Here is a 14,924-nt window from a genome sequence, read left to right as displayed (position 1 = left end):
AGGACTTTAGCTTAGTAGCCTGGGATATTGGGGGAAGGAGTAGAGATAGAGTCTAGATTATAACCTAATTTTTCTACAACGAGGGCAAATATATTCTTCAGATTTTATAAATTGCCAGTTCCAAACACCAGACTCTGAAACTCTGAATAGTGACACAATGACCCAAGTACCACAGATGCCTGTCTTGTTACTTGTTGGATTAAAAACTGTCCATTGTCTGTAATCACACTAATGGTCCATTGTTGAATACTGGGGGCAGAAATCTGGGGAGGAAATGGGAAGCTGTTTTGGAAAATAATGAATTCAAATTACCTGCTGTCAACAGAAGGGGAATTACTACGCCTTGGTGAGCTAGTGTACATGGCCACACTGCTTTAGGATGGATGTTAGCATTTTAAGTATTCAGTATCTTTATTTGCTTAATACAGTATATTACAGTACATTTTCTAAAGTGTTGGTCTTTCATTGCCATGAGCCTTGCGAAGCCTGACAGGATATTTTCCCATTTTTCCAGTTAGAGAAGTAGAGGAAGTTGTCGTGTAGTTGTCATGTGTTCAGTCCACTTAAGGGCGGTGGGGAAGCGTATGACGCGGAGCTGTGGAGGCTGATCCTCGAACGAGGAGGTGAGAGAGGCACAGGTGAGCGCAAAGTCCTGGTGCTGTCCCCTTTCTTCTCCTAGCTTGGTGCAGTTCCCCCAGGTGACCCCGAGGGGCAGAACGGCCAGTCCCCTCTATCCAGCAGGAGTTTCACTACTCCATATTGTGTGGATTTCTGCAAATTTTTTATTTTGAAATAATTTCAGATTTACTAAATGCTGCAAGAATGGGACAACGAACCTTGTATCTCCCACCTCAGGTTCCCCAGTGTTAACATTTTGCCACGTTGCTTTAACCCTCTCTCTCTTCATGCACATGTGCATGTTATTTTATGAACTATTTGAGAACAAATTCCAGTCTTGATACCCCTTTGCTTCCTCTCAGATACTTCAGTGTGTATTTCCTGAGAATAAGAATATTCTCTTACAGAACTACAGTGTAATTATCAAAATCAGGAAATTAGCGTTACGGTATTGTTAACTGATCTATGGACCTTAATTCAGACTTTAACAATTGTCTCAACAGTGTACTTTTTAGACAACCCCCACTCCCCACCCCCCACCCCCAAAAAAGGCTTTTTCTGGTCCAACATCTGGTCTAGGATTGCACGTTGAATTTAGGTGTTGTCTCTGACTCCATTAATTTGGAACCATTTCTCAGTCTTTGTCTTTTACAACAGTGACATTTTTGAAGGGTCAGAGCAGTTGTGATTTTGTAGACTGTCCCTGAATTTGATTGGTCCGATGTTTCCATGTGATGGGATTCAAGTGTGCATTTCTGGCAGGAATACTCCAGAGGTGGGGTTTGTATTCCTCCATCAGCACATTGGGAGGCACATGATGTCCACTTGCCCTGTGACTAGAGATGTTAACTTTGATCAAAGGTGTGTCTTCCACTGTAAAGTTAGTACTTTTCCATTTGTAATGGAAGGAAAGAGTTTATGAAAGAGGAAGAGCTTTCTGCTTTCCCTGTATGTTTGTTTAGTGTACTAACATGATTCGTGGGTCTTGTTGTATTCAGTGGGTTACTCTCAATATTTATTTTGATGCTCAAATGTTCAGATTTGGCCTATAGCAGCCTTCTGGTGCCCTGGTAGCCCAGGCACATGTACAACATGTTGTGGGACAAAGCCCAGGGGTCATGGAGGTCATAGAGCTCTTCAGAGACACTTGTTACTGAATGAATTATGCCCACACGGTGTACTGACCTTACAGCTCCTGGTATCCAGCTCTGCTGTATGTGACACATTTGTGAGACTCAAGAGGAAGGGCTGTCGGTGAAGCTCAGGTAAGACCAGGGATGTTAGTGCACCTGGAGCAAAGGGAAGTTCTCAGAGAAGTGACATCTTTGTTTTGGAATTTGTGAAGAAGGTAAGCAGCTCGCATTTGCTGGTGGTGCAGTGTTTGTATGTCTGCAGGCTGCTTCTTGAAGCCTCCTCTTCCATATGGGTGGGTGCATCAACACAAGACAGCCAGATTTCTTACTGTTCGTTACTAGCCTTCTCCAGTTTCTCCCATCACTCAGAAAGTACATGAGTACATATGTCTGTCCATCTGCTGGAGGTAGTGTCGGCAAGTGCAGGTTGCGGCCCTCTGCAGATGTGGAGCACTGGTTCTGCAGGGATTGTGGGATCTTGGGCTGGGGCTGCAGGCCAAGGCTGTGGAGAGGGTGCTAGGGCCTTCAAATCATAAAAACACTTTGTCTTGGAGTAACTGGACCTGTTCTGCAACCAGCATCATCCTTCTCCCACCCCAGTACCGAAGCTGTGATCATTTACCCTCTGTGGCTTCTTAAGTGCTTCGCAGTCACTCCGTGCACAGGTAGACTGCTCTCGGTCAACAGTGCCTTGGGCATGTCCTGGCAGTGGACTGCGCAGACAGCCGCACGTGAAGCTATGGCAGCCTCTCTAGATGGGGCAAGAAGTGAATGAAAACCCTTTCATTGTCTGATCACAAGAAACAGTGCATCTTTTATTTACACTGCCAGCTTCCTACTTCCGTCCAGGGCATGTGCAGGCATGAATTAAGTGATGAGCACAGACTTCGGCATAGCCCTGAATCAGACAAAGTAGGGTGGAAAAGGCGGCCTGCAGACAGGTTTTGGTGGAAACAAAAGTTGAAGTGTCAGTACATGAGCATTTTTCTGTACTGTATATGAACTTGAAGTCTTTATGTGCTATCCTTCCTAAGAAGTGAAAACCTCAGTGCTATCTCATTCTTGTTTTTGTAAATGATAATCATTCTTCTATAAATTATGTACAAGGGAGAGGCCTCAATCGTAGCTGCTTGATAATCACGCAGACTGAATGCAAACGCAGAGATGTGTGTTTTGAGAAGTCTGTGGAGGCCTTTCTTAATTCAGTGTTGGAGTTTAATAAAATAAGCTATTTTCTCTTGCTGTCTGAGAAAAGAATAATGAAAAGTAGGCATATCAGGTATTAAATTCAAACTAGACCTAACTCATGACGTGATGGGTTGCCCCACATTTAATTCACATGAGTTTACGGAACGGCAGTTTTCATGGCAAAAGCAGTCAGGAGGAGCTTAGATAAACTGGTGTCTGCCATATATCAGTGAGCCGGTTTACAGGTTTAGCAAGTGTTCTCCTTAGAGTTGGAGAAGGCAGTTTGGGATTTTAGTTTCAGGAGCCTTCCATACCTGCCTTATGCCATGCCGTTTCCATGCCACAAGCACAGTGACAAGAGAGCAATGAGCTCTCTGGTTTTCCCCGAGGCTTTCAGAAGAGCATGTGGTTTGTATTATCTCGACTGTGCCTGACTCATTTTTTTGAATGAGGTTTTTGAACAAGAGCTTTCTGTGACTTATGGAGGACAGAGTGTGATCTCATAGGAAAACACGTCTCACGAAGAAACACAGTGACTTTGGGGTCAGACCTGGAACCCTGGCTCTACCATTTCACCATTGGGAAGCCTATTTTTTGATTTATCCCTTAGGGCTGTGGGGAAGATTAAATGAGAACATTTAGAGATAGAGTTAGAAAAGTGTCTTCTGTTGTCATAGTTTTTCTGTTTTCTCTCAACTTGACCTGTAATTGAAACATCTCTGTTGGTTTTCAACGTTTAGAAAGGATGACACCAGGCACTCTGTTCAGCTGTCTATCTTCTAGGTACTTTGGAACTGCCTTTTAAACAAGCTGTGTGTTTGACCGCAATGACACATGCTGTGTTTCTCTGGGCCGTGCGCAGTGTGAGATGAGATCGAGGCACCTGGTGTGTGTTTAAATGGCTGAATGGGTGGCAGGCAAGGGCCACTGTGTTTATTGCACCACGTGTGATGCTCCCTCAGTGTGGCAGGTGCACACACCTGCAGGGCTTTCTTGCAATTGTGGGTCAGAGGCCATTAGCACAGAACCATTAGGAGATGCAGGTGTCTGGAGGGGGACTTCAGGGAGGTCCAACTGGGTTTTTTTAATCTCTTAAGGAGGAAATGAAGATGCACACACAGTAAGGCTTGTCCCTTGTGCAGACGTACAAAAACAAGAAGCCTCCCACATCATCCTTCCTTAGACTTCTACCAGCTGAACCAAAGCAGAGAGGTTTGGGTTGTGGTTAAACTATGTTACATCTCACTTAGCATTTTTCTGGGGCTGGGGCATTTCGGAACAGTTTGTTCCTGCTCTGAATTTAATATTTCATCTCATCGTGCCTCACACTGGAGATGTAAGAACAGCCTTTGACCTCTCTGTGGCTGGCCGTAGAACAGTGACAGACTTCAAAGGTGGTGGGTGGTCAGAGTGACAGGTGGTGGTCAGAGCTGTTCATTTCAGGGCCGAGCCCGTGGCGCACTCGGGAGAGTGCGGCGCTGGAAGCGCGGCAACGCTCCCGCCGCGGGTTCGGATCCTATATAGGAATGGCCGGTGCGCTCACTGGCTGAGTGCCGGTCACGAAATAGACCAAAAAAAAAAAAAAAAAAGAGTTGTTCATTTCAGACAGCATTGGGCCTGGGGTCCTGTAATCCAAAGTGGAGGTGTGTGTTGCACTGCCCAAAGAACAACAAGTGCATGGCAGCCCCCACTAGAACTTGGGAAGTGGTTGTCCTACAAAAAGCCTTAACTGCAATAGTTCCTTTGAAACAATGCATCAAAAATAGGATAAAAGCTTTGTTCATGCAAATGTAGTTTTTATGTGAATTTTGAATACAACATTGTCACCATAGCAGATCAGCTGCAGTTCTGTGAGCTTCATGGTGCTAGAGGAGTGTGCTCTTCTGGTTTTGGGTGGAGGCACCATACCACATCTGGGAGAGGAGCTCCCATGGAGCCTTTTCACATCTGTTGTGACATCAAAATGAGTTAGGCACAAGCTATGCAAATGCCCCGTTGCCGTGGTGATGAATAGAAAGTGGATTTGGTCACTGGGCAGTATTGCAGCAGCATTGGTCTGACAACAGCACTGAAATCCTAGCTGGGGTGCAATTTACTGTGGTTCTTGGTCTGAAAGTGGAGAGAGGCCAGATCCTCCTGAAGATCTTCTCATTGTGCCCATCACATGCAGGGCCTTTTTCTATCTGATCTCTGCCTTACTTGTTGCCATTTAAAATACTGTTTTGATTGCTGGTTGAATGGGTAGAAAGGTGGGGTGGTCTTCCATCAGAAACTTCATGTCCCCCACCCCGCTCTACCACCTTTGATTAATGGCAGTGCTCAGCACTGTCCCAGAAGATGGCCATGATGGTCCCTGGGTATTCTTGGGCTCCTGAATGTCCATCCCAGGTCCTCTGTCCCACAGCCCATGGGGGACAAATACCATCCAGACAGATATCGCATCCTCAGTTGCCCAAACCTGGAGCAGAGGTTCCCCCTCTGTCAGAGTCCTTCCTGGTCACATAGTCAAGACTTCAGTCTTCTGTAATATATTATCACTTAAAGATTTGTTTTTGAAAAAGTTAAATTCCTCTGAGTCTCAGAGTTGTATAGGTATACCTGCTTTCTGAGTTATCTCTTAGAATTTGGTATTGAGCTTGCTTCTATACGATGAGGACGATAGTGTCTGTTTCCCTTGTTACTTTGACTGCCAGGACACTCTCACCTAAATCATGGCTCTCTTGCAGCAAATTTTGCCCCTGATTCCCAGGATAAGTCTCTTTCTTGACATCATTTCTCATCTCTCTCAACTTTTATTTTTGTTGTGCTGTGCATATCTGTGTGTTTTTATTGTAAGTCCCTTCAGGCAGTGCTGAGTGTGCATGTGTGTTGTGTTTATTGCATCATTTGGCCCAGCGCGTTCTAGCCCTGCCTTTGGAGCATGGACTGGTGGGCTTGTGATCCACACTGTGCTGAAGCCCAAGTTGAGTTGTTGGAATCACTTGGTGTGGTCTCGATTCTCTTTCCACAAGCTTGGTCAGTAACCTCATTTCGACCTAAGGCAAGGCTTTCTTCTGGTTTGAGGAGTGACGGGCCAATCCTGGACACCTGGCCTGTGAGTTGTGAGGAGGGGGCGGTGCTGGCTCCAGAGCCCCCTCTTAACTTCTGTACTTCCCGGGGTACTCCAACTTCCGTGTCACCTCCTTCCTTTCTGGGAGCTTTGTGTTATCTCAGGTGATGTGTGCCTTTTTGGTAGGGAGTCCCCTTCTGGGCTCTGCCACCTCGAGCCAATTGCTGGCCCTCTTGGCCTAACTCCCTGTTGGCAGAATGGCACAGGGAGAGCTACAGTGGCTCACAGGGTTGTTATGAAGACTGAAAAGTATGTGCTAAGTTGTTTCATCTAGTGGTGGCAGTGGGTGATTCTCCTGTCCCTAACTTGGGCACACAGAGTCTGAAGGCCTGGTATACCTTGGGCAGCTTTTCGGAAGCCAGATCATCTCTGCAGGTGCTGAAGCTGATTCTGCAGGTGTCTGGTGGTCAACCTGACCAGGTCCCTGGGGCAGCCTGGCGTCAAGGCCTCTTTTGTTTCCCGAGAACCTGTTTCCCTGGACAGAGCAAGAGAGCATTGTTTTCCTGTGATTATTTTGGCATTAAAATGTAATTGTATTCCCTGATACTTGATTGGTTGTCCCACGTGTAAATTGCAGGTGGTCCTGGTGCTACGGCTGTAGTGGTGGCCTGTGGCTATGTCCAGTCATCCTCTAGACCAGGCCCCAGCCATGCGTGTTGTATCTCAGGGTGGCAGTGGTACAGTTGGAGTGTCCATGATCCTATCCTGTGCTGTGTCCCACGCTGTGCTGGCCGCTCCTAGCCACTGGAAAGTCGGCATGGACTTGCTGTGCTTTGGGCGTTCCCTTGGCATAGTCCCTCCCTGGACATCATGTGTGCATACAAGGAATTGTGTAGGAATTGTCTGCTGGGATGCTCTTGACAATGTCTCAAAGGGCATTTTTCTTCTCTTAGAGAAGACACCCTAGGTCTGTATCAGGGAAACTTGGAAACTCTGGATCCAGCATTGTTCCACTTTGAGGGGACTAGCCTATGGGGAACAGCCCAATAACTTGGCATAGTTTTTCACTCTGGTTTATTATGAGAAATCAAGTACTTATGCACCATTTAAAGTATTACCTGTTCTGAGCTGTCTTCCCTGCTCAAATGCACCTTCCTGCCATTGCTCAGCTCATTTCTTTCCCTGGAACTAAGACCCTTTCTCCTGTCATTTCTCCAGGTAGCTCTCTTCTTCCTTCCAGACTCATTGGAGGAATGAGCCCCCCCCATGCCTTCCTGTCCGGCTTCCCACCTGCCTGCCTAGCAAGCACTTCTCTTGCTTTGTTTATCTCTCACTTTATTCACCTCTGACTTGTCCTTGCTGTATTATCTTGTTTACTATCTTGTGCTAGTGACACAGGCCTCACCCATCAGACCTGGTGGGTACGTGGACCTGTGCTGCGAGGTCGGGTCCTGCTGTGACATAGGCAGGAGCCCCTCACCCGGAGAGGGGTGTAGGCTATCAGGAACAGGGGCACAGGAAGGAGACAAAGCTGTGAGCACTGAACGGTCATCCTGTGGACATGTGGGATGGCCATAAAAGTCAGTTGCCCCAAGTAACCCAGCCCTCATGTAGCTCCGCAGAACGGGGCCCTGCTCTCCAGGCACCTGTGCTTTTGTGTATGTGCACGTGAGGAAGAGAGCTGTAGTACCTGTCACTAAACTGCTTATACTTAGTAACAGGTTTTTCTTTTTAAAATAATGATCTTCACCTGAACGAGTCATCATCATATATATCTTTCTAAAATATTTTGTGATTTAGACTAAACAGAAGTTAGTCAACTCTGACCTAAGAAGTGTTGTTTTCACTTAAAGGGTGAAGGACCAGGAATGATAGTTAAGCATGAACGAAAGGGTGTACCTGTTTGCTAGGGCAGCGGTATAAAGTTCCACAAACAGGGTGGCTTAAACAACAGAAATTTATTATCTCACAGTTTCTGGAGGCCAGAAGTCTGCAATTGAGGTGTCAGCAGGGTTGGTTTCTTCCAAGGCCTCACTTGTTGACCTGTAGGTGGCCACCTTCTCCCTGTGTCTCTTCACATGGTCTTTCTTCCCTCTGTGTGTGTCTGTGTCCTAATCTCCTCTTCCTCTAAGGACACCTTGGATTGGTGCCCACCCCAGTGACCTCATTTTAACTTAGTCACCTTGTTAAAGACCCCATTTCCAAATATCGTCCTTTTCTGAAGTACTGGGGGTTAGGACTGCAACGTATGAATTTGGGGAACACGATTTGGCCATAACAAAAGAGAACATCCAGAAGTTTCGGCGGCGGGGAGGGTGAAGCTTCTTTCCTGATTGCACTTATTTTAATCTTTGGTTCAAATGCTTCTAATCAGGAAAGACAGTCTGTTTTTCTTACATTGTTCAGTTTTGGGGTGGCAGAACTTAAATAAACCTCTGATACACAACAGGTGCCCCTTCTGCCTGTTTCAGAACCACCTGAGCAGACACAGAATCCCTGAACGCTGGCTGGGAAGACCAGCTCCACAGAGACAGCAGGTCTCGAAGAAGGCTTTGGGTATTATTGCTGCTAATGGTGCTGCTTATGTGTGCTGTTATTGTCCTCCTGAGCCCGCATCAAATGTCAGGGACCACTGGCACAGCAAATGACAGTGCTTGGTCAGTCTTACTGTTACATTTGCATTTAACAAGTGCTCCCCTCACCCCCAACACACATACACCCACACAACACTGTGATTGTCATTTTTAGGCCTGACTTGCGATTTCCCGAACCCACTTGGTGTGTGTTTGCTTTGAACTCTCTCCTAATCCCTTCAGCTACCCCAAACCAAAGGCCCTGAGTTAAGAGCTAAATCGTAGCAGCAGTTCCTCGTGTAGACATGGCAGGGAGATCTCCCGTGTGTGGAGCCCTTGAGCTGGCTGCCGCTATAGGCGAGCTGCATGATGCTGAGCATGGGGCCATGGTTCCACATCCTCACCCAGCCGCAGCCTTGGGCCACCTGCCCCATGTTAGCGTGATGAGGCCCAGACCATGAGCTCCCACGACCACACTGATTTTTATGGCTGCAGGTATTAGAGGACAGTGAATTTGCTGGAAACAGGCGCTGCACATCCTCCAGCTGTTTTCTGCAGTATGGGCTGTGCGTGCTGAGCCAGCAGCAGCTTCAGCCACTGTGCCAGCTGTCAAGGGCTCTCTGGGCTGGCACAGCTCTTTGAGTCACTGGTCATGACTTCCTCCGTTGAATGTTGTCCAAGAGCAATTGTTCGCTGGCTTAAAAGCATGTACCATGTTGTCATGCCCGCCATCTGAGAGGACAGGCATCTGGCATCCTTGCAGACTGAAGTGCTATAGCATCTTCTCATTAGTCAGCGACTGGGCATTCCTTTTGCCAAAATTTCCTGCATCACACACCCTCCCCAGAGTGTGTTTGAGTACTCCTGTATTCTTTACATCTGAGATGAAAGCAGAACTCTAGGAGCTTGGAGAGACATTTCTTGGAAAGAGACTTCTTCCTACCCTTGGTGACAGCCACCATTGTCCACCTGCTGTCTCTTCAGAGGGTGGGTAGAAGGGTCTCCTCTCATACACTGCAGTACTGGCATATGAAATTCAGTGTCAGCCCCCATTCTCTATTCATACCAAGGACAGCACTACAGCACTGACCAGGCCGGCAGGAGACTCCCCACCTTGGATCGATTACTTAGCCCATCACACCATATGCTTTCTTCATTTCAGTAAGTCATGGTTTTATTTTGAATAAGCCTCTTTCAACCTATTAATACTACTCTACACTAAAATTACCTTCCCCTAAATTATTCTCACACAGAAGCAGCAAAGTAATTTTGAAAGTTAAATCAAAACAAAACAATCTTGTGTGTAAAACAGATAAAAATCGCAGCCTGTGGTTACAAGTGCCTCCTCAGGAGTCGCTTATATAAAGCGATTTCCTCCAGTCTTGTTCTGGAAGGAAGCGGGAAGTGCCCTAGCCTTGTCACAGCCCTGTTCTGTCAGACAAGCCTTGAGAGCTTGTGTCAGCAGTAAGGAGGGGAGAGCTCTGCACACAGCTGCTGTCTCGGGGGGAGGTTTGGGGTCTGAGAGGGGACAGTGGTCTCAGCCTGACTCACAGTCGGTTCCTGCGATGGACAGTACGTTGGGAGCATCCCCTCCAGAGCAAGAAGGGTGACCGTTCTGGGAGCTGTAATTTATTTGCAAAACCAGTGATTTGGGGTAATCTGCCCTAAGAAGCTAAATAAAGTGACGCAGTGATGTACCTCTGACTGCTCGCTGGACAAACACTGACCCAGCGGATGCCCATGGTCACGGACACAAGGTGGAGTCGACCCCCACCCTCCCACACCCGGTGTATGGTGGGGGAGGGGGAGACAGAGCAAGATGATTTAAAGGTTCCAGAGTTCTCATGTCTTCAGGTTCTAATCCGTTCTGTGGGTAAGCTCAAGACAGAATTCCGAGCAGCCAAAAACGGCAACAGAAGGCATCTGCCTCAGTGCCATGAGCTGCACCCTGTTTCACCGCCCCGTTTCCAACCTGCCCTGGTGGTTTCCTTAAATGACTAAGCCACACATGAGACTGTCTACATCATCTGGTGATTTCCTTTTGAACATAGAGTGGTCGCTGGCAAAAAGGCTTCTTGTTGTTCTTAATTGCTCTGTCTCCCCCTCCCCCACCACACTCTTGGGGGAGTATGAAACATATTTGAATATCAATTAACTTGAGTAGTAAGATTGTTCCTTCACATCCGCCAAGTTCATTCTTTCCCTTCTTCTGTCCCCCCCCCGGCCTCTTCCGTGGACACCAGCTCCAGTGACTGAGGATGACCTTTCTCTGGCACCTGTACTGAGTTTTGGAGGTTCAGGGATTCTTTTTGAGTTCCCTAACCATTCTTTTGGTTGCTTTAGTTTTCTATTTTAAGAAGGAGAAAATCATTTGGTGCGGCTGCCGTTTTAAGTAGTAACATCTCTCCTTTGCAGGAGAAATGCAGATGAGTCCCCTCAGCAATCTCAGGAATTGTACTTCGATGATACAGTGCTGTTTAAGGGGTGCCTTCCATAGCGATTAAGAGGGGATGGGTTCACTTAAATATGGCCATCCCCCCAAAAATAATGAGGAAGAAACTAAGAAGCTTTGCTTTTGTTGTTTCAGGTATTTTTTAACAATTACCAAGCAGCCGAAGACCACCCACAAATGGTTATCTTGCGACTGTTACGTTACATCATCCGCCTGGTGTGGAGAATGCACTGATGGTTTCTTCTCGGAGCCGAGATGTGTGCAGACATTCGCTTGCTCACACCGACAGGCCCCAGCACCACTGGCTCCTGGTGCCATTACTGTGCCGCTGGCGGTTCTTTCCCAGAGAGGATGTGCAGAGGGCCAGGGAAACGCGTTCAGAAGACACCGAGCTGGACACGCACCCAGCCTTCCTGTTCATCACCACACGGCAGAATTCCTAATGGAAGTTTGTTGTGAATGTAAATGAGGGAGGTTTTTCTTTTTCTTTTTAAATGTACAAATCATGGTTCTTTGGAGCAGGATTTTATGCAAGAATGGTGTTTACATGCCATGTTTTTTTTTTTGTTTTTGTTTTTTGTCTTTAATAAGAACAGGTTTTTCAAAAAGGAAATGGAAACTTTTTAACTAACTCATGAATGATTTTTGTACTAAAATTTTAAGAACCTTTTGATTACTCTCAGAGGATTATGTAAACCCTGCAGTGGAAACTGAGCCAGCTAATTTATGAAGCTGCCTTAGTTTATTTTTAGAAATTACTGTACAGAATTTTTAAACAGGGAGAAGTATGATGTGCTCCCCACCCCCACCATTGCCTCTTTGACCTTTTTTTTGTTTTTTAATTATTATTAATACCAAAAGAGTTCTTATGAAATAGAACTAACTAAAGAGGCAAAGTATTGATTTTCATTGTGCATTGATTGATATGCCATTTCTATTTTGTAAATATTTATGTACCTCCTTAAATTTAGTTGTATTTGTCGCAAAATTTCAGACTATTTTTTTGTGTTTTCCTGATCTCCTTTATATGAGGCTCCTCTGCTCTGTCTGGACTCTGATGCACAGATTCGATCTAGTGTGTTTTCATGACAAAATGTAATTGGGTCAGAATAAGAGTTAATATCTGCCTGTATCATACACAGCTCAATCAATCTCTTACTAGTTGACTAAGTGAGAAGTACTTGGTGTTGGTTTTCATTTAGTTTTGATGGGTTTGGCATTTAGAAGTATTCGGAAGAGGTAATAGCATTAATTACAGCGTACTAAGTATTATACCCCTTCATGCTGTGGGCTTTCTAGTTGCAGGCTTTCCCATGTTCGCAGGATACCCCATCAGCCTCAAGTCCCAGATGGTCCACACACCCACATACAACAGGGTCCAGCTGCGGGCATCCAGATTTGTGCCCTTGTGGGAATAGGCACAGGCCACAGGCGGGGTCTTCAGATGACCATTTTCTGGCTTTTAATCCAATTCAGAGTTTACTTGGCCTGTGGTGCCTGATACTTAGTCCCCACTTCTCTAAGTCCACTTTTAAATATAGGCTTAATTCTACCAGTGCTGTAGAATAACTTAATTGGGCAGAAGTCTGAAATGGTCTCGGTCTCCTGAAGGATGTCAGGTTTTCCATCTCTCTTGGGGCAGGTGGTTTTGTCAGGCCTTCTTGCGTGCAGCTCTGTGGGGATGCTGTTTCTCTGCACCTGCCCTCAGGATCGCAGTGAATGGAAGCCTACGCGTTGGTCAGTCATTTCAAAGGCAAGCAAACAACTGGGGAGAACTAGTTGAGAAAGAGATTAGGAAGCAGTGAAAGGAGTGGAGATGATCCAGTGAACCCCATAGCTCCTACAATTTTTGAAAACTCCCATCATTAAACAACTTTTTAAATGAAATACCTGGATTTTCAAACGAGTCAGCAGTGCCAACAACTGTCGTATTTGCTTTTGCCAGATAGAGGACCAGTGTTTTCGCATTATTAAGTAGGAAATCTATTCATTTGTATCTTTATAATTTTTGTATATATATAGCATATATACTTTTTTCTTTAGATAGAAATGAATTGAGTCCAAATATTCTTTTTTTAAATTTTTCCTTTACCCCCCAAATCTCTGGGGTTTTGAATATTTTCAAAGCTGTATTGGAGTGCAGCGTGTTTCTTATGTGTCTTGAACCCATTTGTGGGGTCACACAAAGCCCACGTTTGTTAGGAGGTGGTAGCATTGTAGCCATGGGCCTGCAGGACACACACACCAAAGACATATTTGGTTCTGGGCCACTCTCCTCCCAGGATCTCCAGATTCATGTGCCAGTCTCTCCTACTGGAGCACTTTACCCTGTTTCTTCAGCACTGCAGCGCTCTGGGAGCACGTGACACAGCTCTGGGAAGCGCGGGTAGGAGGCCCTGCTTGGCCGGTGCCCAGGCGCTGTGCAAGCATGTTGACCTCTGGCCTGGCAGCCTCCAGCCCTCCATGCTGCCGGGGAAACAGCTCCTGAGGAAATAAGAGATTCTATGAATTGTAGAAGTATTAAAGAACAGGATGTTGGCACCAGAACTTAGATGACTGGATGTCTCTGTACTGTATGTATCTGTTTATCAAGATGCCTCCCCTCCCTGCAGAACTTATACCTCCCCTGGGTATACCTTTTACTTTTGATTTTTTTTACTATTATCATTTTTTTTTTTGGAGAGAAAAGAACCAGATCTCTTTTTTGAAACTTAATGCGGGTTTTGTGCCTTGACAACCTCTCCCCATGTGAGGTTTCTAAAAAGTGTCCTGTGACCTAACGCGGAAATGCAATAAACACAAACAAAATAACTTCGTGAGTGACTCTTCAGATTTCCTTCCCAGAAACAAGTTGATGAAGAATTTTGGGGGGAGTGTGGAGAAAACAGTTTAAAATTCCTTCTGATTTAAAAAAAAAAAAAAGTACACAGTGGAATACAATTTCCTGCTGTTTCCCCTTCTTGATAATGTATATATTTTGACTATTTATTAGATTAGGAGATCATATCTTACTTATCAACTGAGCCAAATGTCTGTGTGCAATTGTGTTTCTTTTACCTTTCTTGTAAAATTTTGTACAGCGTAAATGAGTAAAAATCACTGTTTTTCTAAACATTTTTCAGAATCAAGGATTGTAAATATTGTAGATTCTTTTTTTGTGTAATGTGTCCTACTGTTTCATAATGCTGTAACTTGTAGAAATATTGTATATTTATTTTCTGCTTATTTAATGTCTTAAGGTCTGAAAAGTGTTGACATCCCTGTCCCCCACAACCCCACTGTCCCGTGAATTGCTTTAATTCCCAAGGTGTGAAGTGGGGACTGGTCAGCTCATTGCAGACCACATGGTCTTCCCAGGGTGGTCCTCCAGCTTTAGGTCCTGGTATTTCTCTGGTCAAATGGGTTTCAGTTCTTTGGCTTTGCTGCCGTTATGATGAAGTTTATGTTTAGATGCCAATGAGAAACTAAATCTGGCAGGCAACAAAATTCTACTCTAAGAAATACCTTGCAACCTTCTGTTTGTTCCAAAGTTCTCATGGAAGCAGATTTGCTAATATATCATCAGGCTGTATCTTCATTTTTTTAATTAGGAGATGGGAAAGATTTTTCCCATGAAAATTCATCCCTGGTAACTGTTGCAAGAAATAAAAATGTGTCACCTCGGGAGGTGCTGCCATGTGGTTGGCCAGGGCGTCAGGCAGGATGAAGGGACAGGTGGCTCCTGCTTCAGGACCACCTCGTGCCACTAGCCCCTTGTTGGCAACTGGTCCGTAGTTGAGTTTGTCCCTCACTTGCTGCGTGGTGTCCTGTGCTTTGAGGTGTGGACTAAATTGTCTTCAGGAACTGATTGTATAGCCCGCCCCCCCACCCCATCATTTGATCACTGTGTTTGGTCAGCCTGATTCTTCGGG

General features: G+C 45.6%; 1 protein-coding gene across 2 annotated transcripts in view; it reads left to right on the top strand.

Annotated features, from left to right (window-relative positions):
* Window positions 1-11,542, top strand: part of BCL2L11 (BCL2 like 11) — a 39,806-nt gene extending 28,264 nt beyond the window's left edge. Inside the window, exon 4 of one of the 2 annotated variants that reach the window (XM_063078469.1) lies at window positions 11,149-11,542. In XM_063078469.1, the coding sequence (XP_062934539.1) occupies window positions 11,149-11,247 (99 nt within the window). In that variant the 3' untranslated portion in view covers window positions 11,248-11,542. Of the gene's footprint in view, window positions 1-514; window positions 559-11,148 lie in introns of those variants that run through there. The other variant, XM_063078468.1, reaches the window with a different exon arrangement.
* Window positions 11,543-14,924: the final 3,382 nt, after the last annotated feature.

This window comes from Cynocephalus volans, chromosome 14 (genome assembly GCF_027409185.1).
Source record: "Cynocephalus volans isolate mCynVol1 chromosome 14, mCynVol1.pri, whole genome shotgun sequence".
Taxonomy (NCBI): domain Eukaryota; kingdom Metazoa; phylum Chordata; class Mammalia; order Dermoptera; family Cynocephalidae; genus Cynocephalus; species Cynocephalus volans.
This window is presented reverse-complemented; position numbering and strand designations above follow the sequence as displayed.